Source organism: Antechinus flavipes, chromosome 3, assembly GCF_016432865.1.
Source record: "Antechinus flavipes isolate AdamAnt ecotype Samford, QLD, Australia chromosome 3, AdamAnt_v2, whole genome shotgun sequence".
In the NCBI taxonomy this organism is placed as follows: Eukaryota; Metazoa; Chordata; class Mammalia; order Dasyuromorphia; family Dasyuridae; genus Antechinus; species Antechinus flavipes.
The window spans coordinates 296,538,263-296,565,419 of NC_067400.1; the positions used below are offsets into that span (position 1 = coordinate 296,538,263).

Consider the following 27,157-nt stretch of genomic DNA (forward strand, 5'->3'; position numbering starts at 1 on the left):
TAATAAAGGAGTGTAGTTTATATGCATTCAATTTTTCTTTCACAAACGTTGGTAATTCTGCAGTTGGTTTCATTCATCATAGTCAGTTCACCACAATATTTTAATTATGCTGATATTTTAGGAAAACCTCAAATTAAAATGACAAAGAAAACTGATCCAAATGGATTGTCTAAAACAATTATCTGCCATGTGGAAGGTTTTCCCAAGCCAGCCGTCCAGTGGACAATTACAGGCAGTGGAAGCGTCATAAACCAAGCAAGTATTTTTCTTCTCATTATATATATATATACATATATTCAAGAAGGTGAGGAGGGAACTTTCTAATTTAACTTCTGAACAGCATTGGAGGGAAGTAAAGGAGACTCAAAACTGTTTAAATCAATTTTTATTTTAGAAATAAGGGGAATAGATATTTGACTTGTGATTTTCTTGGTATTGAGAGCTCCCTAGTGACCTATCAATGCAGTTTGGCGCTTAGTAATCTTAAAGATATGTCTGGGACATAACTGAGGAAAAAATATAAACAACTTTTGCAAAGTCAGTATTTTTCAGAGGTAGGAATTGAAATCTAGTTTTCCTCCTTTTGAGGCCAGCTTCCTGTCCCCTAAAATATGATGTCTCCCAATATTTCTTTTTTTTCCCAGAGCCAGGAAAAGAGGCAAATTTATAATGTCTATGGGTCTCTAAGTATGTCTTTTGAAAAGAATTTAAAGTAGGGCTTTCAATAGTCCTTATTTTCTTAAACTTAGCTGATTAAAATTTTACAGGAATACTTTGCTGCTTCATAAATTTACACATTCAAATATAGTAAGTAGCTTTTATTAATTTGCTTTCTTGTATTAAGGGATAGTTCATATTAAAATTATTTCCTAACATAGTGCTAGATAATGCAATTATTTCATTTAAATATGTAATCTCCTATGGTTTTACCATAGTTATGTCCAAATATAGAGACTCTTTTGGATGTAAAGCTGGGGTGGTGAAAGTAAGTCATAATTTTTCTGTTGTGGGGAAAGGTTGCATGGCTTTTCCTCCTTTCCCCCCATTATCTCCCAAAATAATTGGGTCTTTGAATACATGAGTTACAAATGTCTTTTTCTTATGATATGAATTCTATCCTTTCCTTACACCAATTTTAGTACCAAGTAGAATGAAAAATTGACTTATCATTAGGGGTTCAAGATTGTAAATCCATGAAATTGTCAGTCTGTTAGATTTTTAAATAGAAAGCATAATGAGCTCTTGGAGACTAAATTTAATGGTTTTCCTAATATGTTCCTTAATTTAAAATACACACATACACATACATACAAAGATACCGCATGAACTGTTCTTTTTCTGGCATTGGCTAAGAAATATCTCTTTGAGAATATTAGTACTCCACATGTTTATTACTTCTGACTTAGCTCTTTTTTTGCTTTAGGTTGGTAATAAGACACAAGATGAAAGGCTGTTTCTTTTTAAAATTAAAATTGTTCCAGCATCCCTGGAATCTAGGTGGTTATACAGTAGCTTTTCCTCAAATAGTCCTTGCACATATCATGGCAGGGGAAAATGGAATGGTGATAATCACATAGCTCATCAACTTCTTTCTTTCTTCCTCCCTTTTCACTGTTTTGGCATTGTGTTATTCAGACATATACTGCCAAGAGTGTACAATATCCAAAACAGAATGGTCAGAGATTAGAGAGCGATACCCCCTAGTGAGAGGAGTGGAACATATGGGCTCTGATAAAGTGATCAGTATTTCTTTTCCTGAAGCTTTTAGGATATGTGCTCAGGAATAGTTTTCTCTTACTAGCTATTTAATGGAAGTAGGAATAATGTTCTCAGGGAGAAATAATTCTGATTATCTTGTAGTCTTAGGTAAGCATAGAAAAATACAAAGGAAGGGACAGAAGTCCTCCTTATACATCAAAGCTTTAAAGCTAGATGGGATCTCTGAAATCTCAGATATAACCCTTTCCTTTTTTACATATGAAAAAAATGAGACCTAAAAGATTAAGTGATTTTTTTTCCCATGGTGTCCCAGCTAATTTTCTGATGTGGGATTTTTACCCATATCTGTCTGACTCAGGCTAATGACTTTATACATTACCCCATGTTATCTCTCTCTCAATTCTTAAGAAATACACATTCCTGAAATCCAATTTGGTAATTGAAAGTATTGAAAATAATTTTTTTAATCATTTGTGTTGTAATTCCTTTACCTTTTGCTTTATTTGATAAATTGATCAGATTTTCTCATTCCAGTTTACGTAAATGACATTGAAAAATAAAGTCCTTAAAATAGCTATAGTATCAACAAAATACAAAAGAAGAATCAACTTAGAAATGAATAAAGGCAACATATCCAGGAGAGAAAAAAGAGGAATAAAGTCAAAGATCCAAAGACAATGTTGTATGAAAATCCTTTTGAATGGTGGAAAATTGGAGGTGTTGCTATTCATGAAGAAAGCATGATGCTCTACTTATGAGAAAAATAAAGTTGTCATTATTTTATTCTTTGATTATATTCCCTGAGGTGGTGATAGACTTGTGTAATTATATTCTCTCAACTTATTACTCTTTCTATAGGTCAATGAACTAATAACTTTTTTTTTCAGCAACTGCTATATGCCCAGTACTATCCAAGATATTACCAGAGGGCCATATACATAATGGGAAAGGTTTTTTCTCATAAGGAATTTACAATTGAATACTCACATAAAATTATCAAAAATAAGGGGTTTTTTTGTTTGTTTTTTGTTTTTGTTTTTTTAGAATAGACCTGTGATTCATTAGTATATGAAATGCCTTATGAGGTAGCTCTTTCCATCAATGCAGATCTGAAACTTACAGTCTTAGAAAAATGCCTGAGACACTAAAGAGTTAAAATTTACCTAAAATTATATTTCCAGTATGTGTCAAGGAAAAGTAAACCTAGATTTTCTTGATTCTAAGGCCAATTCTCTATCCCCCATTCAACACTGCTTCAGGAACATAGATCTGGAGCTGTTCCAATTCCCTTATTTTTGCTAGGGGAGGAAAGAAAATGGAGGCCAAGCAGTTGAGAGATTTGCCCAATCACTCGAGTTAAAGCATCAAAAATGGTCCTCAAACCCAGGTTCTCTAAGGTCAGGTTCTCAGTGATCTTTCCCCTGGGGGATAATTATTGTATATAATATAGACAATGTGTTGAGTAGGAATTTGAAAAGCAAGACTAAATACACAAATCTTTGGTTGAGGACTATTATTTCTTTGACTACAGAACAGATTAAATCAAACCAGACTACATAGGAATTAAAGTCTAATGTTAAATCCAATTTAGTTTATCCTTTTCACATTTAATCAATAACTAATTGTTGGAAATAAATTATTTTTATAATACAAATAACATTGCTGAGAATGGATTATCTTACTATAATGTAAGATCATTAATCATTATTACTAATATTAGTAGGGAAGAATACGAACTAATGAAGCAGAGTTCTATTTAAATTGTATAATGAAAGATAATTTGTTAGGATGGTTGCTTGTTAGGAATAATACTCTTTTGAAGCTCTATATAGTATTCCCAAACTTTTAGTATGTGGATAACTTTTTAATCACAATTTTTTTTTTCCCAATTTACCACATGCTCTGTGAAAGTTGTGCCATTCACATCCATTGTTTGAGAAAATCTATGATGAAAAGTTATGTTGATTAGATTTTTTTAAAATGTCAATCAAAACACAAGCATAAAAGTCTGACTGAGCCTCCCTCTCTAATAAAGGGAAATGAGTATAATTTTAAAGTTTAATTAAAATACTTAGAAAGGTAAATAGGACCCAAAGTAATGCATTTAACAAATATTTCCCTCTGATATTGACTATTTCTCAGGCAATAACAATTTGTCACCATCTCTAAGCATCAACTATTGTTCATCTCATTCTCTTCAGTTAATTTCCTTTTCAAAGTTGACTTTACTTCTTTCCTTTACAGACAGAGGAATCCCCCTATATCAATGGCAGGTATTATAGTAAAATTATCATTTCCCCTGAAGAGAATGTTACATTAACTTGCACAGCAGAAAACCAGCTGGAGAGAACAGTAAACTCCTTGAATGTCTCTGCTAGTGAGTATTTCATTTCTGACATTTAAAAACCAAATATAAAACAAACTGAGGTAAATCCTCTTTAGTTTAAAGTCTTCAATTCCATCTTGCTGTTCCTCATCATGGTAAGTTTTATGCATTTATTTTTACCCATCATCATTTTCATAAGATTCTTCTTTTCTTGTGTCTGTCAAATAATAGTTTTGTCTGACAACCAAATCACTTCATGATGCATGGGTCAGAATCCACATTCTATGCAGGGACTTTTCCTCTCTAAGTGCAAAGGATGTGAATTCAATTGTTTTTGCTTATGTCATTTTTTGTGTTCAGAGTAAAAGTGAAAGAAGAAATTATCTTTTAAACATTCTTGTTAATTAGGCTCCAAAGTATTTTCATTCCCTTTTTATTTATTATCTTTTATTAAAGTCCTACATAGAAATATTCTTAACATTGTTGTCTAGACAGACAGTGAAGTTAAATAGATTGGTTTTAATTCCTATAGTAAAATTGATGGCAAAACTAAGATCTGAACTCTTCTAAATACATAACTATAGTTGCATACAAGGAGATATGTGTATATATATATATATGTATATGTATATATATATATTTATACATATATGTAATTGTATCCAACAAATATAATAGCAAATAGTAGTCAAATCCAAGCACATAGGTACATATTATTATATAATTTTATTATATATTTAAAATGAAACCATTTCAAGGGATCTTGGAACTTTGAAAATTTGACCAGCATAGCACGTTAAATACAGACTACAATAGCCTACCATTAACTTGAAATTTTAAATCACCTTTTAATGTATAGTTTATCACTATGTCTTTGTTAAACTTAAAAAGAGATCTGAGCAAGATTCGAGCCAGTCCCCCCCCCCCAAAAAAAAAAAAAATCCTAACTTTTCCATTTATATATAGTGTTCTTTGAAAATTTCTTTCATTTGAGTCTTACAAATTCTTTCAGGTATAGCCAGGGTAGGTATTGTTCCCATTTTTATGGGTGAGGAAACTGAGTTTAATTTAAAGTTTATGTGTTTTGCCCAAGGTCAGATAGATTCAGGATATAGAGTTGGAAGGGAATTTAATTCAATTCAATCTCTATATCATATCTGAGAAAACTAAGGACCAGAGTAGTTTAAATAACTTGCTTGCCCAAATTAACACTGCTACTGTGTTATTAGTTTAGTCAGTTTTCAGTCTTGTCCAACTTTTCTGACCCCTTTTGGGATTTTCTTCACAAAGATATTGGAATGGTTTGCCATTCCTTCTCCAGCCCATTTTATAGATGAGGAAATTGAGACAAACAGGGTTAATGACTTGCCCAGAGTCACACACCTAGTAAGTGTCTGAACAAGATTCAAACTCACGAAGATGAATCTTCCTGACTCCAAACCCAGAATTCTTTCCACTGGGCCATCTGGTTGTCTATCACTGTTAATTAGGAGATGGTGAATTGGAGATTAGAAATCAAGATTTTTTATTTCCAAACCAATATTATTTCTTTTTTTTTCCTCTGAGGCAATTGGGGTTAAGTGACTTGCCCAGGATCACACAGCTAGGAAGTGTTAAGTGACTGAGGTCAGATTTGAACTTGGGTCCTCTTGACTTCAGGGTTCATTCTCTATCCACTGCACTATTTAGCTGCCCCTCCAATATTACTTCAGTATAAGAAATCACACTAGGGAAAGAAGTCTGCTAATATGTTTTGATAATTCATTATCAGATCACAACCTCAGATGTTGCCCACAATAGAACAGTGTAAGAAGTTATTCCTAAGTGTTAACTATATATAGAAGAACATACCTGAGTGAAAACAATGGTTGAGGTTAGATTAGAAGTGGAGAAGAATGATGTCATGAATTAATAGATAGATGAGGAGGTAAGAAAGCAGGATGAAAAATACAAAAAACAAAGTATTCTATTAGTGAAAAAGCTCAATTCAGTTTAGATGTATTTATTTGTACTACCCTGAGGAGTATATCTCTAGCAGCCTAAACTTTTTTTTCACCATCATTCTCCTCAATGAATCACATATATCAGTTTTCTGGATCTTGAGATAGCTTTTCATATGGCACATACCTAGTTACATATTATTCATTGTTCCAAGTTGATGGATAGTAGACAATAAAATGAATACCAGAATATTTGTGGTCAGTTTATACATTGTCAGTGTGCATTTTTCCATGAATTGTAGAATTTTGAAGTTTATTTTTTTAAGATGAGATTATTTTCTTTGTAGGGAACTTTTGATTCATTAAATATAGTTTTCTTCCCCTCTAGCTGTAGGATAGATCTTTTGTCTTTAAGTATTATAACATCATACTATAATGGTAAAGGTGACTTTCATATATCAACAAATTTTGTTTTTAATTTCATATTAACATTTTTCATTTCAGTCAGTATTCCAGAACAAGATGAGGCAGACGATATAAGTGGTAGGTACTATGCGACAGACTTCTCTTCCTTGGCTTTCAGCTCAAGATTTATGAAGTATCATTGGATGAGTAATTGCCCCAGCTGTCCACAATTTTGAATGGAATTAAAATAATAGATGAGATAAGCTAGTAAGAATGTTAAAAATGTTTCCTTAAAAAAACACACAAGTAAAGTTTGCATGTATCCATAGTACACCTTTTGTTTTGTTTTGTTTTGTTTTTCTTGATTTTGCTTTTGTTTTCATAACTAGAATCAGTAGTTTAGATTTACTTCCACTCCAAATTGTTGGCATCATCTATAATTGCATGGACTTTTCTTCTTTGTTTTAGATGAAAATAAAGAAAAAGTGAATGACCAGGCAAAGTTAATAGTGGGGATTGTTGTCGGCCTCCTGCTCGCAGCTCTTGTTGCTGGTATAGTCTACTGGCTGTACATGAAGAAATCAAAGTAAGACCTTAAAAAAAGATTTAGCATTCACTTGAAATGCAAAAAGAATTTGCTCATTTTCCTCTGTTCAATTGCACGTAAGCGTTAAACACTAAAGAAGAGCTCTTTCCCAAATTGGAATGATTAGCTGTTACTGAAATGAAAAGACTTTGTTTCTGATTTTCCAGTTCACATCTTGCAAAAATTGGATATATGGCCTTAGGGCTTGGTTCCATGTGTGCCCACTAGTTTTTTCAAATTCAGGTCAGGATCAATTAGTTAATTTTCTGATTCATTTAGTTAGCTTTGTTAGACTTATGTTTCAAGAAGATCAGCAGTTCAAGATTGGCCACAATCTGTTGCTTTTTTCTTATGAAGTTAGAAAAGATCATCCACTACACGGGCTGCTTGGTAATTCATAGAGGTCCCAACTTTTACTCTGACCAGGAAAATACCAGTAGCCTTGCTGAGATGGCACAGGGATCTGTGAACTTTCTTAGACCAGTGGAGCCTGCCCCATGACAACATACTCATTCCTTTACGTGGGTTCTTTGGCTTCATTTCATAGCACCACAGAATGTCATCATTGCAAGGGGAACTGAAATAAAATCTAGCTCCTTTATTTTATAGATAAGCAAACTAGGGCCCAGAGAAATGGCATAACTTGTTTATTGGACTGAGGTTAGTTCACTTACTATTCAACGGTCCTCTTCCAAAAAAGGGAAAATGCTGAATTTTAAATTGATAGCACAAAGTAACAATTTAATTTTAAAATCTGAACTCCATTGAAATATGATTTGTACTAAGGGAATATTATAACCTGTAGAATTATTAGATTCAAATCTTATTTTCCCACCAAAAGATACTATGATTCTCAATTGACCTAAGGGTTAAACTACATCAAGCCAACTTTTTACTCAGAAAGTCATAAAAAGTGCTAGAAGGATGAACTTAGCTTAGACTCCTCCCCACAAATAAAATGATATTAAAATCTTGATTGACATTCTGTGTCCAATCACAAACATTCTTTTACATACAATCACTCCCTCCAACACTTATTCACTGTTTGAATCCTCCCTCCAACAGTTACTCACCTAAACCCTGTCCCCAAAGTGACATCAATGGAAAGTCTGAGAAGGCAGCAGCTCAGAAGTTTCAAACCCACTTGAGGCAAGAACATGTTTTTTCTTTCTGTATGTTGTGATTGATAGACACTTTTTTGTGATCTCATTGGAGAATAGTGAATCTTGATCCAGGCAATTCCATATGGAACCTTGATCAGATACCTCACTCTTCACCCAAGTATTAGAATCACTCATGAAACTCGCACATCCTTCTCCACCATGAACATTATTGTCTATAACTATCATATGGGGAAGGTCAATTCATTCATGTCCATAGTTTTGTTGAACAAATTATATAAATGCCTCAAGTCATATACACATGAAAGAAAATGAAAGCAGTTTCTATTCTACTCTACAGCAATCCACTATCCATTCATAAATTTCTAAGAAATTTTATTTAAACTCTGATCCCACCACCAACATCACTGGAACAACAAATAAGAAATACAAAAATTTAAGATCCATGATCTTTGGCTTTGAAATATTTCAAATTTAATTGACTGCAGAGTTCAGTCTATATTCCAAAGGTATTGTAATTATTTTTTTTTTTAAAGAAGTTGTGAAGAGAAGACAGAAGTCAGCAAATTGATAAGCATTTATGAAGCACTTACTTTGTGAAAAGTATTATGTTAAACCCTGGGTATAAAAAGGAAGACAAACATTTTCTGACCTAAAAGAACTCACAGAGACAACCCATGTGTCATTAAGTGCATACAAAATATATAAAGGGTAGATGAGAGATAATGTCAAAGAGGGATATACTAGTAGTTGAAGCAGAGAATGGCTGAGGGCAGAGAACCCCTCCTAAAGAAAGTAGAATTTGAGCTGAGTCATGAAGGAAACTATTAAGTGGAAGATCTGAGAAAAGATAACATTGCCCAAATGAAGGAGAAGGTTGGAATATTGTGTATAAAGTAATGTGAAATATAAGTCTGGAAAGGCAATAAGGAGCCAGGTTCTGAAGAACTTTAAATGACAAAAGAGAATTAACTCTATCTACCATTCTCTATATCTACATCTATACATGCACACACACACACACACACACACACACACACACACACACATATGTAATGTGGCAGTAGACATGACAAGAATGGCAATATATTGAATATGAGGAGTGATAGTCAAGAATCAATGTAAAACTGGGTAATTGGGAGGAGGAGGATTCCTTCAGCAGTAAGAGGGAAGAAAGGAAAGAAAAACTTGGCTTCAGAAAATGAAATCTGGCTGGAACATGTAGACAAGACTGTCCTGTACAGTGATCAAGTCTAAGTATGTGTGAAGTTCTTGAACCAGGCTCAGCATCTTTAATCATCCAGATCTAATTACTAGCTTTTTATCAGACATATCTTTGTCATTCTTTGACTAGCAGAATTAGCATTTTCTATTACTCCATGAATTAATACCATATGGTAATCCCAGATTATGTGCCACATATTAAATGCAGGACATGTGATTGTGTAGCACTCAGGCTTCAGCTTAATGCAGTTCTTTTTAAGTGCCCATGAAATTAGGAGCAACTTGGACCATCTGACCTTCACATATTTATCCATCCAAATAAATGTTAATTTCCTGAAAGGTATACCAACTTCCTTTATTTATTTATTTTTTTTAAAAAAATTTTTAAATAACTTTTTATTGATAGAGCCCATGCCAGGGTAAATTTTACAGCATTATCCCTTGCATTCACTTCTGTTCCGATTTTTCCCCTCCCTCCCTCCATCCCCTCCCTCAGATGGCAAGCAGTCCTTTACATGTTGAATAGGTTACAATATAACCTAGATACAATATATGTGTGCAGAACCGAACAGTTTTCTTGTTGCACAGGGAGAATTGAATGCAGATGGTATAAATAACCCGGGAAGAAAAACAAAAATGCAAGCAGTTTATATTCATTTCCCAGTGTTCTTTCTTTGGGTGTAGCTGCTTCTGTCCATCTTTGATCAATTAAAGCTCTCTTTATCGAAGAGGTCCACTTCCATCAGAATACATCCTCAAACAGTATCGTTGTTGAGGTATATAATGGTCTCCTGGTTCTACTCCTTTCACTTAGCATCAGTTCATGTAAGTCTCGCCAGTCCTCTCTGTATTCATCCTGCTGGTCATTCCTTACAGAACAATAATATTCCATAACATTTGTATGCCACAATTTACTCAGCCATTCTCCAGTTGATGGGCATCTTTTCATTTTCCAGCTTCTAGCCACTACAAACAGGGCTGCCACAAACATTTTGGCACACACAGGTCCCTTTCCTTTCTTTAGTAAGATATACCAACTTCAAAAGGATTAATATTTTTGGTAAATCAAAGTGAATTTTTATTAAGCATTGGTAAAGTACTTCAGATTTGAAAAGTGTTTCTCAGTCCTGATTAGTTATCCCTTGCAAAAGTCCTGTTCAGTAATGTAGTATTTTAGCAACTTAATTTGGTATTGTTAATCCTATAAATGAAAGGAAAAAATAAAAACTTATGAAAGCTTAAACTAATAGCCAAAAAACTTAGCACATGTACCAGGACCTGAAGCAGAACTTTCCACATATGCTTTATTATTAGACAGATTTATAAGACTAAAAGATAATTGCATATATTCTTTTTTTTTTCAATAACTTTTTATTGACAAAACCCATGCCAGGGTAATTTTTTACAGCATTATCCCTTGCACTCACTTCTGTTCCGATTTTTCCCCTCCCTCCTTCCACCCCCTCCCCCAGATGGTAAGCAGTCCTTTACATGTTAAATAGGTTACAGTATATGCTAGATACAATATATGTGTGCAGAACCGAACAATTTTCTTGTTGCACAGGGAGAATTGGATTCAGAAGGTATAAATAACCCGGGAAGAAAAACAAAAATGCAAGCAGTTTATATTCATTTTCCAGTGTTCTTTCTTTGGGTTAGCTGCTTCTGTCCATATTTGATCAGTTAAAGCTCTCTTTATTGAAGAGATCCACTTCCATCAGAATACATCCTCAAACAGTATCGTTGTTGAGGTATATAATGATCTCCTGGTTCTGCTCATTTCACTTAGCATCAGTTCATGTAAGTCTCGCCAGTCCTCTCTATTCATCCTGCTGGTCATTCCTTACAGAACAATAATATTCCATAACGTTCATATATCACAATTTACTCAACCATTCTCCAATTGATGGGCATCCATTCATTTTCCAGCTTCTAGCCACTACAAACAGGGCTGCCACAAACATTTTGGCACATATAGGTCCCTTTCCCTTCTTTAGTATCTCTTTGAGGTATAAGCCCAGTAGCTGGATCAAAGGGTATGCACAATTTGATAACTTTTTGAGCATAGTTCCAAAGTGCTCTCCAGAATGGCTAGATGTATACAATTCCAGCAACAATGTATTAGTGTCCCTGTTTTCCCACATCCCCTCCAATATTCCACATTATCTTTCCCTGTCATTCTAGCCAATCTGACAGGTGTGTAATCTCAGAGTTGTCTTAATTTGCATTTCTCTGATTAATAATGATTTGGAGCATCTTTTCATATGTCTATAAATAGTTTCAATTTCTTCTTCTGAGAATTGTCTGTTCATATCCTTTGACCATTTATCAATTGGAGAATGGCTTGATTTCTTATAAATTAGAGTCAATTCTCTATATATTTTGGAAATGAGGCCTTTATCAGAACCTTTGACTGTAAAAATGTTTTCCCAGTTTATTGTTTCCCTTCTAATCTTGTCTGTATTTGTTTTGTTTGTACAAAAACTTTTCAACTTGATATAATCAAAATTTTCTATTTTGTTATCATTAATGATCTCTAGTTCTTTTTTGGTCATAAATTCCTCCCTCTTCCACAGGTCTAAGAGGTAAACTATCCTATATTCTTCCAATTTATTTATCATCTCATTCTTTATACCTAGGTCATGAACCCATTTTGACCTTATCTTGCTTGGTATACGGTGTTAAATGTGGGTCAATGCCTAGTTTCTAATTGCATATATTCTTAAAATGGCCATCATTTAGAATTCTTTGACCACTAAATAGTGAAATGCCCATAACTTTGTGAAAATGGCTAGGAAGCACCAATATCTGTTCATGTTGGCCACTGAAATAATCCAAGGTCAATTGAAGGAGTATTTATATGCATTCTTCTCACAAGTCAGGTCTTCTACTTTATAAATCAGTACAAGGATTTCATTCTTTTTTGGCTCTCAGCTGTTTTAATGTGTTTATCAGATATTGAGAAAGGACAGTACCCCTGATTTTCTCTGGAAACCTAAGTACATAATCATTCATTAACTAGCTTGAAAAAATATATATTATAGATATCTATCTCATTTACATATTCCCAAAAGCAATTCTGAGAGACTACCAAAATATAATGGAGAATAGCTTTAGAGAAGCATAGCCAAGAGTGAGGTCAAATTTTAACAACATTGTAAGAAAGTTCTTTGCATTTGCTATATAAAACAGTAATTGGGTTTAATTGAGAAGAATTGAGAACATGTTTGCACTCCTAAGTAGTGTTTCTTTCTTAGTAAACTTTAAAATGGGCTTAATGGGGAATTATATAATATATCCCTTCATCCTGTCTCATCACCTGGGTCTCAGGTTTCAAATAGCTACCAGGAAATCTGTTTTTATATCTAAGCAGATATAGATAAGCTTGAAGCTAAAAAATGTCATATAATTGTTCCATACCCATATGGTTCTAGACCATGTGGTCTGCAATATGGACCATATTCTCTGGTCCATATTCCAGAGAATAAGGACCTTACAGATCCCCAAAACAGTAAAGAAGTACTAATCATTGTGCTTCCTCACTGAAAGTGTTATGATGCTTGAGTTTGGTCATAAAGTAGAATGCTTAACAGTGTTCATCTCTACTATCAGTTTTGGGCATAAAACATTCTAATTGATGTATTTGTATCACATTTGTTTAGCTAAGCAAGAATAATAAAAAGTTAAGTCCAAATCTACCATCCACTTTCCACTAGCCCTAATTAAGTAGGCAAGGTCATCATAAGAATAGGATAAAGTTAATCCCAAATTCTTGTTTTAGTTATTACTTTCTACTTTATCCCTCATAAATTCTATTTATCTGAGCTCAGATTACATAATCATCAATTGTCAACATTTTTCCTTGTCATTGCAATTCATGTGCCAGGCAGATGCCCAACATCTCAATAAGTAGTTCAAGTACTTAAATTAAAACTGAAAATAAATCTAAGAAATGTATCTTCCAAGGTTACAGGAAGTACTGTCATTTAAATGAAAAGCAGTAAATGTATAATACAGCTTGGTTCTTCCCAAAAGAATTAACATTTTCTCTAGCCTTTTCCTTCAGAAAAGCAATCTTATTTTAGATCAGAAATTTTTAATTCACAATCTAAGAATTTAAAGTAAAAACACAGTTTGATGACTGTATTTCAATATAATGGGCTTTCTTTATAACAATATATAATATTTTGTGCATTTCAATAGTTTTCTGAGAAGGGATGCATAGATTTTACCAGACTGTCAGAGGGAACCATGACAAACACAAAACAAGATTGAGAGTACCTGTGGTAGGAGTGACCAAGTCACTTTTGCCTTTTTTTTTAAATCCCCAGTTTTAACACAGGTATGGCCCACACTAAGCACTTAAATACCCATTGATTGATTTACACGTTTCACTGAAGAATACCCCCTCTGTTCCATTCTCCATCATGATTATATACTTCCAGCCTTTTCTTACAAAAGAATTTGATACTTTAAAAAAAAAAATCCATAGTTTAGCTTTGTGTCTGTCTCAGTCTCTCTCTCTTTTTTTTTTTTTTTTGTAGAGCTGAGTTACATTATCACATATCACCAGTAGGTGCCACCATCTAACATACGTTATTTCCTAATTTGAAAACTCATTAGGCTCTTGGATTTTTTTTTAATGAAATCAATGCCAGGTTTAATCACTTTCCTAAATTTAAAATTAAGTTATTCCAAATGAAAGCTAAATGTACATAATCCTAATTAAGAAATAGCAGACTGAGTTACTTCGTACATATAAAAATTAATTCCATTTAGTAATATTTTATATATCAGTAAAATGGCATTTTCAATATATTTCTCTGCACATATAAGAGCTCAAATATGAAGTGTGACTATAAAATAATGAGATTAGTTTATAACCATCCTGTGTGTCTACACTGATGAAAAAAAAGACTCATTTTCTTGGGCTTGGGAGACAGTGAAACAAAGATAGTTCTTGAAAAAGTAAAAACAGAATAATCAAACTTTAGGAAAATCACAATAAATTTACAGATTTATCATTTACACAGTATTTTATATATATTATCTTACCTAATCTTCATAGCCAATCTACGAAGAAAGTACAACTCTCATTTTCCCCATTTGTCAAGGGAGAAACCCAAGGCTCAAAAAAATAAAAGTTCTTAGCTAGTAGAAAGTAAGCCAAAGAAGGCAAAAGATTGTTTCATTTTTGTTGATGAATACTCAGTACTTAGCACAGTGCCTAGCAATTGTAGTAGTAAATGTTTATTTAAAAAATTTTCAATTGAATTCAATAATTATCAGAGTAAGTATCAGAGAACAAAGACTACCTTTAAAAAGTTAGTATTTGTAATATATTTACATCATTTTAATTTTGAAATATTAAAGTTTTACTTGCTAACTGTTGAGAAACTTAGCATATGTATTTTGTATTTTGGCACACACTTTTTAGCTATTGTGATTTCATTGAAGTGTATGCTCTTTCCATGTCTTTTTATCTTGATCAAGCCCTTGTCTGGACCCATACAAGGTTTAACCCATGTGTTACAAATCTTCTTCTGGTTCTTTTATCATCTTACAACTTGCATTCTTGCTGTTGATCTATCATCTTTCATTCTTTACACATAAAACTTCTCAAAGCTCAAAGTTGCAAGAGCTATCAGCAGTCAACTACTCTTGACTAATAAAAACGGGTCTCCTTTACACAAACCCCAATCTTTACTCAACAATCCTTATTGGAGGAAATTCACTATTTCCTAAGGTAGACTATCCCATTGTTGGACAGTGCTAATTTCTAGGAAAATTTTCTGAATTCCATGTCAACACAAAACATTTCAATTTCTAAAAATATATCTTGTACATTGAATATCATTTTTATCAGTGGTATTTAATGAAAAGTTTCCCATTCTATAATTAGTCTCTGTCTCCATTGACTTTATTTTTTGAAAATTTTTAAAGTATATATAATCAAAATTGTATGTTTTCTCTTTCCTCGTATCCCTTGTTTATTTAAGTGCATGACCTATCACTGCACCTCCTAGTTTTTGTCATTTCTTTCAATTATCAACTGAAGTCCCATCTACAAGTCTTTCTCCATCCTCCTAAATCTTAGTGCTTTCCCTCTTATACCACCCCAAGTTACCTAGTTATTTATGTAATATCTCCTGTTGTTTCCCTGCTTCTTGAAATCGGAGCCTTTTTTTTTTTTTTAACCTTTCCTTACTGTGGTGCAGTACCCGGAATATGAACTCTTTAGTAATTGCTATTTGGTTAGTCCATTTATTTTAATGATCACTTCTTTTTTTTAAAGGCCCTGAAATCATTCACTTAATAGTATTCTATAGAATAAAAGGTAAGCTCACCAGCCTCCCTTCATCTCTCTCTTTTTTTTTTTTTTTTGAAAATCAGAACATATGCCTGTTTCTAGTGCTGCAGTGTCTCTTCTATGCTCTATAACATTTCAAAGATGATTAATAATGGCCTATGACTCAGTGATCACCAGTTCTTTCTATACCCTATGAAATTTCTCTACTCCTAGTGACTCAAGCTTGACCAATCTATCCTTTTTAGTCACATATTTTATCAATCATGTCTTTCATGATTGAATAACAGATCCTAATCTATTTATGTCCACCATGTAGCTTTCTATTGCTCTTTGAATTATATACATTTTTGATCCTCCCAAAACTTTTGTATCTCAAGACTCATAAATGACAATTAATGTTTTTTTTTTTTTAATGGGCTTTTTTGTAGGTGACCTTTGAGACCATTGAAATTGCTACTTAACTTCCTTAGAGATTTACAGCTAAGCCAATAATACTAAATGCTATATCCCTTTCATTGTCTATTCATTATACCCACCCAAGAGACACACACAATATTTAAATATTTAATATTAAATATTTAAGTAAAAATTCAGGGCCATACCATCACCCTGGCCAATCTATCCATAAACAGACCCTGATAAATAGTTACAATATAGAAAAACACAAATATTGAACTTTTTCAGTTACCTGAGGATCCCTTAGCCAGAGCTTATGCTTTTACTTCCAAACTTTTGTATTCACTATTAATTTCCTTCTCCATTTTCTTCTCTCTACATATATACATAACTGATTTAACTATAAACTAATAACACTACTATTCACTTAGCAAATAGAAAGCTTGCCTTACTACTTTAAAGTTTACTTGTAGATCTAAGATTCTAGGAGTATACCCTGAGCATGTTTGGTTTTTTCCTTTAGATAGAATCAGTAAGTTATAGCATTGAGAGCTAGAATAGCATAACAGTGAACAATTTCTTAGGACTTTTTATTACCTTCTCATTAAATGAATCACAGCAGATAAAATTCACAATACTAAGAAGCTGAAAATGGAGTATGATTACAAACTAACAACAGGAATTCATTCATAACTTCTCTACCCCAAACATAGGTAGTCAATAAATTAAAATCAAAGTCTACCAATCTTAACCAAGTGATATGTTTTGTTTAAAAATGGATAGTGGGCAGATATCAGAGCCTTAAATACTGTTTCCTATCTTAAGCACTCTCATACAAATATCTACACACATGGGTCTCTCTTTCCTACTTATTCCCAAAGCTCATCAACCCTAAGAAAATGAACTTCATAACCAAGATCCCATATCAGATAGTCTTTCATCCTCTTTGAAGAGCCCCTCATTTCCCCAAGTTTCTTATAATAGCAGAATCTCAATCTTTCCATTTTTAGGGATATATAAGCGTTTATTTTGCCAAAAGCATTCTAAAACAGTATCCAATCTTTTAGTGGATTCAGTGTAGCCTTATTGCACATTCTTAGTCACATTTTCTTGTTATTTAATGGAAAATACAACAAGGTGTTTTTTTTTTTTTAAATCAAGAGATTTGTACATTCAAGCTATTGGTTCTCTGTCAAAATATCTTGTGCTGTTACTTTTTCTTGGACTTGGTTTCATATTCAATAATTTTATCTGTTGGTTTGTTGTTTTTCCTACTTATTTCCATGATTAAGAAATGGCAGGGGGGAAGAACACCAAAGATAGCCCCTGCAGATATTGAAGCTGCTATCACATGTTCCAAGTCACATTTTACTCAGGAATACTACCCCCTAACATTGGCTTATTGAAATCAGCAAAGCAAGTATTTGGCTCTGAAGCCTTGGAGACATTTACCTTAATTATCTTCAATGTGTTGATTCAGATATTTTTCTATGACTCTTGAAGCACCTGCATATTATCCACACTTGTATCTGACACTTCAGTGTGAAGTGATAGAAAATATGGAAAATATAAAGTAGTTGATTCTGTGGTTGTCAATGACTATTTCATTGATGCTGAATGCATCAGGAAAACAGGTTCTTCCAGAGGTCAAGCTTTTGTTTGCATAGCCTCTGAAAACGCAGAAATTTAATAGTTTGATGAAGACTACTATTATGAGTAAATGCCAAAAGAATTTCATATGTCCCTGACAAGTAAAATATGAGCATTTGTTGCAAGAATAACTGATAATTTTGATGCGTCTCATTTAAAAAATTAATTTAGTGGATGAAATCAGTAATCATCTGCTGGATTTTGATTATCTAGGACATCTCCTTCAGACTATAATTTGGAAAACCTGAGATTTTGGACATGCTAAATTTAAAATGGGCACAAATGGATGAGACAAAAATTTCTAGATCTATGGAATGATTACCACAGGAAAGGACTTCAGGGGTCATCCTGTCAAAATCCTTCATTTGACATATAACATAACATTAACATTTAACAAACTAAGGAAACCAAGGTCACAATAGCTAGCTTGTTATACAGATGATTCTACAACCTTATGCTCTTATACTATGCAAAAATGTTTCTAATGTACTTCATTATTCATGCAGGTGTGGCCTGTACCTTTTATATCACAGCTATCAATAATAACAATCAACACTTATATGGATCTTTAAGGTTTATCAATTGCCATATGTGTTATCTGATTTAAGTATAGTGTCAACATATTCATGTGATAAAGTAAATTGACTTAAGGAATTTACTTCATTGAGTTCATTTTCTGCATTTTTCCATTTGTATCTTGGACTTTCTGGCCTTGAAAAGATCATCATGACATTAAGAAACTCTCTGGGACTGGTTTAGAGTTGCTCACACACTTAATGAATGGATTTTACAGGCTACAGTTCAAACTAAGCTAAGCATTTAAATCATGAATTCATCCTAAGCTACCTGCATTAAGTGTCCCAGCTTGAATGAGTCATAAGTCTTTATTTCTTCTGAATGAATATTATACTTGGATTCTTCCCTTTTCCCAGAAAAGTTGTGACTCTAGTTATAAGAGTTCCAGGAATCTCTTGCATGTATGTAAGTTCTTATAGGCATAATGGAGGGTTTTTTTTCCTTTTTTTAAACTTACATCTCCTTGAGTTTCTCAACCAAGAGGCATCTAAAGTTTCGCATGGATTACTTAATGCTTTAAATATATCAAAAATAAAATAAAATATACACTGAAAGACCAGGGACTTCTGTTGTTGTATTGTTGTGCCAGTGATCTCAGAAAAAGGTAAAATATTTGTGATCTCAGAAAAAGGTAAAATATTTGATCTCTTCTGGAAATTAAAGTTTCCATCCCTAAAGGGATATTTAAAGAGTAACAAATGTCATGGTCTTTAATATCTAATATTTCCAGGTTTTCTAGATAAATATAACAGGAACAAAGATTGTGATGTGAGACCTATCCATAAAGCAATTCCTACTGATGTCACTGCTGGAATCCCCAGAGGCTTTAGGGTCACTCCTATCTATCATCACCCCACACTTCTTTGTTGAAGCAGAAACTGAAATTGAGCACAGGAGGCCATATTGGTCTTCATAGGAAAGGAGATCCTAAGGAAAAGCTCTGTTTCACTATTAGGTATTCAGAGTATGTCTGCTGAGATTAAAACTACTTATAAAAGGAATCATTACCTCCCTGAAATAAAAGTAGAAGGTGGAAATTGTACAACCAAAAGAAAAGAGAATACTGAGCATTTTAAGACTACAATAAATATAATTGAATTTTTGGTTAATCTTATGCCTATATACACAACTCTACCATAATATTAATTCCACTAACTGGTCTTCTGTTTATCTGGAACTATTCATACTAGTGCCTTGTGAAAAATATATTATGAACCTTAATGGCAGTATATAGATACATATATTACATGAATAGCGGTTTTCTTACTTCCCTTGTAGGACAGCATCAAAACATGTAAACAAAGACCTGGGAAATATGGAGGAAAACAAAAAGCTAGAAGAAAACAATCACAAAACAGAAGCTTAAGAGAAAAAAATTTTTTTTTCAATTGCTGTTCCAGGTAAGTAGACTTCACACAAGAGTCTGTACATATTGACTTAGTGGGTAAGTATGAAGTGTCCTAGGAGATTAAAGGAAAAGAAGCATTAAGGTTCTTGTGAGTGATAGCAAGATTTTTGAGGATCGTTTAAATAAATATTCTAACACAAGGAGAGCTGCTCACTCTAGAGCTTTGATAATTATATGTGATTACCATCTCTAGAGGTATATATGACTTCTATATTTCATTCTGGAATAGTAAAAAAGATAGATACTTTTAGGTAGTTTAGGTAGGATTAGGTAGTTATGTTTTCTTCTTCACGCTCCCCTATATAATATATAATTAGTGGCAATGCAATATGGTATTGTAAGAAGTGACTGAGGCAACAAGATAGATAGATACTTTTAGGTAGTTTAGGTAGGATTAGGTAGTTATGTTTTCTTCTTCACGCTCCCCTATATAATATATAATTAGTGGCAATGCAATATGATATTGTAAGAAGTGACTGAGGCAACAAGATAGAGGTTTGCTTCTTATGGTTATTCTAGCTGTGATCTTGTACAAGACACTTTCTTTCTCCCTAGCTTAGTTTCCTCTCCTAGAAAATGAAAGAATTAAAAAAAAAATCTCTTAAGAATCTGCAATGCAACTAGGTAGGTAGATGGATAGTGTGTCGGGTCTATAGTCTGGAAGAGTCATCATTTAACACTGTTTGCCTCAGTTTCTGTATCTGTTATGTTTGCTGGAGAAGGAAAGGATAAAACATCTAGGGTCTTTGCCAAAAAAATCTCAAATAAGATAAGTCAAACATGACTGAAACATAACTGAACAAAAGGCCTCTCAGCTCTAGAACATATGAGAAGTGGGGCCATTAGTGAGAATGAGACACATATTGCTACTCTTCAAATCCTTTGGCATGTGAGATCCATGTCCACCACAATAAAATAAAAGAGTTGTTACAGCTAAATCTTTAAGGTAACGTTTGGAATGGAAAAAAAATTAAGTGCAATCTGGTCACACAGGTTAAAAAAAAAAAACTATAGGAATAAAAGGGAAGTTTATTTTCCTTCTGGATAGGCAAGGTAGGATAGGATTTTGATGGGGGAAGGGCAAGGATTTTTACCCAATATATATAAAAGGGATGAAATGCTTAGCTTTCTTTCTATAGATCTTACAGAGTTATCAAAGTTCAACAGTTCCCTTACTCCAACAAAACTTTTAATCAATCTGAAATTATCATTGAAAATATGTATACAGTTAAGAATAGAACTAGAAAAGAATCAAGGGGTAAACTGTTCATATATGACAACTTTTGTTTTCCCTAAGCAGCAATAGACTGGTACATACTGATTGTTAATGATAATTTCCTTTGGTTAATTTCTTTTCTTTCCACATTTTCAGAGAAAAAACCCATATAGACCAATTGAAGCATGAACGTGGATTGTATTTAAGACATATACAAAGACACTGACAGCTATTCATGGTTCAAGTGTTAAGCAGTTCATTCTACCAAGCTGTCACAAGATTTTAGAAAATTATCTCAAGTAAAACAACAAATAGAAAAATTTAAGGAAAAAAAAGACAAATTTTGGCAGCCATGATAATAGGTCACTATGTTGTGTTCTGTTTGAATTTTTTTTTCTGTAAATTTCTGCACTGAGGATTTCTTTTTTTGTTTGCCTTTTATGTAAATTTTTTACGTAGCTATTTTTATACACTGTAAGGCTTTGTTCTGGGAGTTGCTGTTAATCTGATGTATAGTGTAATGTTTTTATTTCAATTGTTTTTTAATGGATACTCTTTGAGCAGGTACATTTCTGATTCTGATTGCTATCAGTAATGCCTCAAAAAAATTTTCACAAGTTCCTGAAATTAAGGTAGAAACTTGTGGCTATGTGGTAGGGGCACCACATATTACTCTCTTCAAAGATGTGATTTTATCTCTCTCTCTCAGTTCACGCACACACATACACACACACACACACAGAGTCAGATTGAAAAATGTTATTTCAGTGTACATACAGCAAACTAACAGCAGTCAAAACACAAGTATCTTAACACATAAGCAAGAAACATCAACACCGAATTGGGGTAGTTACTTACATATAGTGATACATATAGAGATAGTTGCTGGGAATATTTCTTAAAAGAAAAAGAAGCAAATCAATGAATCAATAATAGTTTGGAAAATCATATTTCCTATTTACATTACTCCCAATGTGACTGAAACTTCAAATTGGTTTTCTAGTCTTTGGGTTTTCAGCTGCCTTAAAAGTACACTTCTCCCTCCTCCCCAACCCCCAAAGAAGATATCAGTCAGAATTGGAGGTTTTGAACAGTGGTCATTATCAGAGCTGCATTATTTTCCACAGGAATAGAATATATATTTTTTGTGTGTGTTTGTTTTTGTTAACTACACTACAGATATTGAATGCACCTTGAGATAATTTAGTGTTTTTAACTGGTACATAATTTATCAAATCGTACATGAAAGTGTAACAATGAAATGTCTATGTATCTTTAGTTACATTCCAATTTGTAACTTTATAAACATGTTTTACGCTTGGACATTTTTAGAATGGTAGTATAAATGGAAACATTTTGAGGTAGACTGGATATGGGCCAATAGTGTATTTGTGATTAGCCTTTTCAACCTTTCCTCCTTCATGCAGAAGCCTGGTTTCTGAATAAACATGATACAGCCATTTTTGGCCCAAACATAACATAATTTTGTGGACAAACAGCATCAAATTTCCAGTTAAAAAACAATTATCCAGAGGGAAAGGGGAGACAAATAACAGAACCTGGTGAATGTTTTTTGAATAGACAAGTGAAAGTTTTGTTTTGTTTTAATAAAAGTTAACCAACAAATTGGAAATTAAATTCATATGGAAATCAGAAATGATATTTTGCCACTTCTGCATTCTTTAGAAATACACTGTTATTGTAAATTTGTAAAATGCCTGGGCAATAGTGACTGATGTCTTAATAAAAGCTTCCTGTAGTACATTGGTATGGATTAAATACATAAGATATCCTATTAAACTCAATACTGTATAAAATATTAGAGGGAAAAGAAAATATGCTAGATTGCCTCTAAACTTTGATTATTAACGTTTTATTTGGCAGGAACAATTCAATTTTGGTCAACATTTAAACCAAAGTGGAAGGGGAAAAAAAAAAACCAAAGTAATTTGTTTTGCATGGCTAGGCCATTTTGTTATTTTTGTAAATACTGTGATTTCTTTTCCTTTTTTTCTTTTTAGAGTTTTGTTTAAGGAAATTCTAAAATTTTTAAATACCTGTTTTCCAAAATAAAACATGAACACTAAAATAAAAGAAATTACTTATATATAATTTTTTTTTTCCTTTTGGTTGTGGGAGATAAGACTTTAAAGTACAGCTGCTAAGATTTTTACAGAAAGCAGCAATGTGACACTAAGAAGAAAGGGTTAAAAACTATAATACTTTGGCTTCAGCTTGTGATAGTTAACTAATTCCAGAAATAGCTGTCAAACCCTAGTGAGTGGGTCATCTGAAATAGCATGCTCCAGAACTAGAGCAGAAAGCATGCAGGAACAGATGGGACAACACTGTCTACTACATCAAAGATTGGAAGAAGAAGAAAGCTTGTGAACCAATATCTACATCAACTATATTGAGAATGAAGATGAACCAGTCCTCACCATTTGAGGTTTCTGTTCCAGCTTCTCTCCAGTTTAACTTTTTGGCAACAGGAGGCAGGTTTTCCCAGCTCAAAGTTCACTCCCTGTCGGTGATTACAGGAACTGTGTGTGGAAATGGATTAACATGCCCATCTATGCCTAAAAGATAATAAAACTGAAGTATGTCTTCAAATGTCTGTCTCCCATTTTAGTCTTAGGGAACATTTTTCTGAACTCTTTTTCCCCACTTTGAAAACAATTTTAATGTCTTATGTAAGAAACCAAATGTTCATGAACATCATAGTTTTCTGTGAGTAACATAATCTTAGGTGAACTAAAAAAACAAATATTGCTACAATCTTCAAAGTTATATCAAATTTAGCTTACTTGGTCAGCCAATATAACCTCAAATTTCTATAGATGAGTTTCTCTTTAAAGTACTAACAAAGAAGATCATACTTTATTCATATTTGGTATCTTCCAGGTCTTTTTTCCTACCACTACGAAATGAATACTTTTCCAATCCTTTACACTTAATGTACAATATGCTAGCCATCATACTATTGGAACTAGATTTGTAATTACTTAGGAAATAACTTTCATAGAAATGACCTCTCTTCAACATAAACCTTCAAATGAACATGGAGAAAAAAAATAAATGCTACCATTTGAGACATTGCCTGACCTTTAAAAAGCTACTCACTTCTACCTTGGATTCATATTTTATTTTTCATATGTTAAGAATTACCTGTTAACATTGGAGATAATGAGTTTATGTTTCTCTAACAGTGGAACCCTTTAATACTGTTAGCAAGAAAGAAGCCTTATCATATAGTGCAGCTTAACTTGTTATAATTATTAGATTTCAAGGGATGCCATTTACCATTTGACATGTCTGAATCTATGACAATATACAATGTAAGGAAATGGGCTTCTATCATATTCAATCATAACATATTTGAACTATTCAGGTAAAATTCTATGATATCTATTTGGGAAGATCATACAGTAGGAGATGAAAGAGCTTTTAAAAAACTCATTTTTATTTTGTTTTAGAAAAGACTGGGGAGGTTGTTGGTTCTTGTTCAGAGTCAAACAGGTAATAAGTAACTGAATCAGGATTTGAACACAGGTCTTCTGACTCAAAAACTAAAACTCTGTACTTCTCTGCTCTGTAGTGCACCCTCTCCCATATGAAACAAGTCACTTGTCAAAAAAGACATGAGCTTTGAAACATTTTTTTTAACAAAATCGCCATACTTGAACTCAGTCACCCACATTTTCTTGTCTGTGCCTTTCTTTGTGACCAGAAGCATTTATAACTGAGGTTAAAAACAGCAACTAGCTGACTATTAGAAATATAATTTCCATCTAAATTCAGATTGGATCCTTTTCAAAAAGTTTGAAGTTTCTACATATGTAATATCAAATGGTTAGCTTTGATTAGAATTATCAGCATCTCTTAAACATAGTGAAACTAGCGGCCTTATCAGTATCATACTTTAATAAATGAAAAAAAAATGCTCATGTGTGAGTATATAGTGGTATTTTCTATGAATTTTGTAAAAACACTACACATTGTATTAAGTATGCATTGTCAAAAAACAGAAAAAACAAAAAATAACCTCTTTTCCCTCCTTCAAATTAGCCCTGATAAAATTATCAGCATTTATATAGTGGTGTATATTAGCTCATTTCATCCCCACAATAATCTTAGAAGATAAGTACTATCATTTTTTTCCATTTTATAAGTGAGTAAATGGAAATAGAGGTCTAATGATTTACTTAGAATCACATAACTATTACATGTGAGTTGGATCTGGACTCAACTGGCCTACATATACCACTTATCTGTTGCTTCATCTTTGTCTTCATCAGCAAAAAAAAAATTCTCACAATTGCCAAGCCCAAAAATATCTCTCTTCTTATTCATCCTGACTCTTTGAATCACAATGTCTTGAAGCAAAGAGTTACTCATGAGTCTTCACAGCTCTATTAAGAAGCATTGTTTGAGGCCACATCACCAAAGAGAGAACAATAAGAAACCAGTGTGAAAAGTTTGGTGATACCTATCACACACAAAACTCAAGCTGTCCAATAGCAAGGGAATGTGGAAACACACTCCCAGCCCACTCCCTGTGTACTTCCATTTTGATTCTGCATACTAAAAATTCAGTGTCAATTGAGCTTCAGCTCATCCATAGCTTAAAGTGTTGAGTATAGCATTTGAGACATTTTCATTTTCGGATGATAACAGTCTTGTCTCCCACTTTAAGTGTTCATCAATGAGGAAATCATGTTGTTAGTAAAACTTGATGAAATTACTGCTGGAAAATTACTTCACAGGAGTATCCCTGGGATACTCGATCAAGGGAACCGAGTATTTATAGTAAAGATAGGTTTCTGTCTAAGCATTAAAGTCATTGCTCAGTTATTCAATCCCTACTATAGTCCAATTTAGCCTGAAACCACAGGCTCTTATATTGCTAGTAAAAGCAGGAAATTCCTTCATCAGCAAGATAACAGTTGCCAACCTCTATATCAAAAGCTGAGGAGACATTGCCTATTGTTAAATCTGATCCCAAGTGTATTAAAGTAAGATAACATTTGATGACTCACAATAGGTATATAGCTTTTAGAATTTTAAGATGTTAAATACATGTTCCCCAAACACCCTTCTTACCTTGCTATCATACCAAAAAAGCATCATGGTCCCTCAGAAATAACATACAATGTGGTCTTCAGTCTCTACCATCTACTTCTATCAAGGATTAATTTTTTTGAACATGGTAAGAATAGGAACTAACCTATGTCTTTACTGTACAAAGAAATCTGGTAAGAAACTTCCCTTTACAAATGCATGATAGCAACTTAGATTCTGGAGTGTTTTCACTCCATTCATAGAGTAGTTAAGCAATTTATCTAGGTGTTACACAGACATATGTGTCTGTGGAGGAAGTTGAACTCAGGATTTCTGGATTCCAAATGAAAAAAATTTTTTTTTAAATGTATAGTTCACACTCCAAAGGTTAAATAATGATATGTGTTTGCATTGCCTTTATAAGAACTACCTTCAGAACACATCCTTTTTCCAGGGTAAAAATTATTTTGGGACCCTCTCTCTACCTCTGTCTAGTGATTCTCTTACTAAAGAAGTCATCCTGACTTAAATGGATAAGCTTACATTGCCTAAGAGATGCTATCACCAATCCTTACCATCTGGGTGTCATTCAGTTTAGTGCCTACTTCATTGGTTCCAGTTCCAGCCTTTTAATCTCAGAGGGAAGGCAGTAAAATTGTGGGCAAGATCATCTAAGCTTAACCTAATAACTTAAAATTCAAGCTTAGAAACTAAAAACCAGTGGGGATCAGGAAGGGAATAGATGCCTCAAGTGGATATAGTGAGATCATTTATTCATTTGGATTCTGAGGAAAACTTTGATAAGACAAAAGAAACATGTTTATAATGAAAAACTAATTGAGTCTTTTCTCTAAGCTCATTTTGTGTGAGTTAGGAAGGAGGACCACAAATGGTTAGCCAGCTTCTGTACTATAGTCTTTGATGTAGATTTTGGCCTATGGTCTATTTGAAACTGAAGCAACCTTTGAAAACTTGATCTTCTTAGGACAAAAGATAGCAATTTTTTTCTTTCTTTCCTTTGGGTGGAGGAAATGGCAGAAATGCTAAAATTTAATTCCTACAATTAAGGCACTTTTTGATATTATAGTGGATAATTTCATTCATTTCTCCTCTCCTCCCTTGATAGCTGATCTGCATCTTGCCCTAATTGCAGCTGAGTTAGTATTATTGGGTCAAACCATCCTTGAGGAAGCTTAAACCTCCTTCACTTTCTGGGTAG

General features: G+C 33.2%; 1 protein-coding gene across 4 annotated transcripts in view; it reads left to right on the plus strand.

Annotated features, from left to right (window-relative positions):
* The window catches only part of ALCAM (activated leukocyte cell adhesion molecule), a 250,115-nt gene extending 226,625 nt beyond the window's left edge, over positions 1-23,490 (plus strand). Inside the window, exons 11-17 of one of the 4 annotated variants that reach the window (XM_051985220.1) lie at positions 122-259; positions 3,968-4,096; positions 6,490-6,528; positions 6,859-6,976; positions 8,042-8,125; positions 19,532-19,653; positions 21,034-23,490. In XM_051985220.1, coding sequence (XP_051841180.1) covers positions 122-259; positions 3,968-4,096; positions 6,490-6,528; positions 6,859-6,976; positions 8,042-8,125; positions 19,532-19,619 — 596 coding nt within the window. In that variant the 3' untranslated portion in view covers positions 19,620-19,653; positions 21,034-23,490. The remainder of the gene's footprint in view (positions 1-121; positions 260-3,967; positions 4,097-6,489; positions 6,529-6,858; positions 6,977-8,041; positions 8,126-19,531; positions 19,654-21,033) is intronic. The other 3 variants (XM_051985221.1, XM_051985222.1, XM_051985223.1) reach the window with 3 other exon arrangements.
* The last annotated feature ends 3,667 nt before the right edge of the window (positions 23,491-27,157 follow it).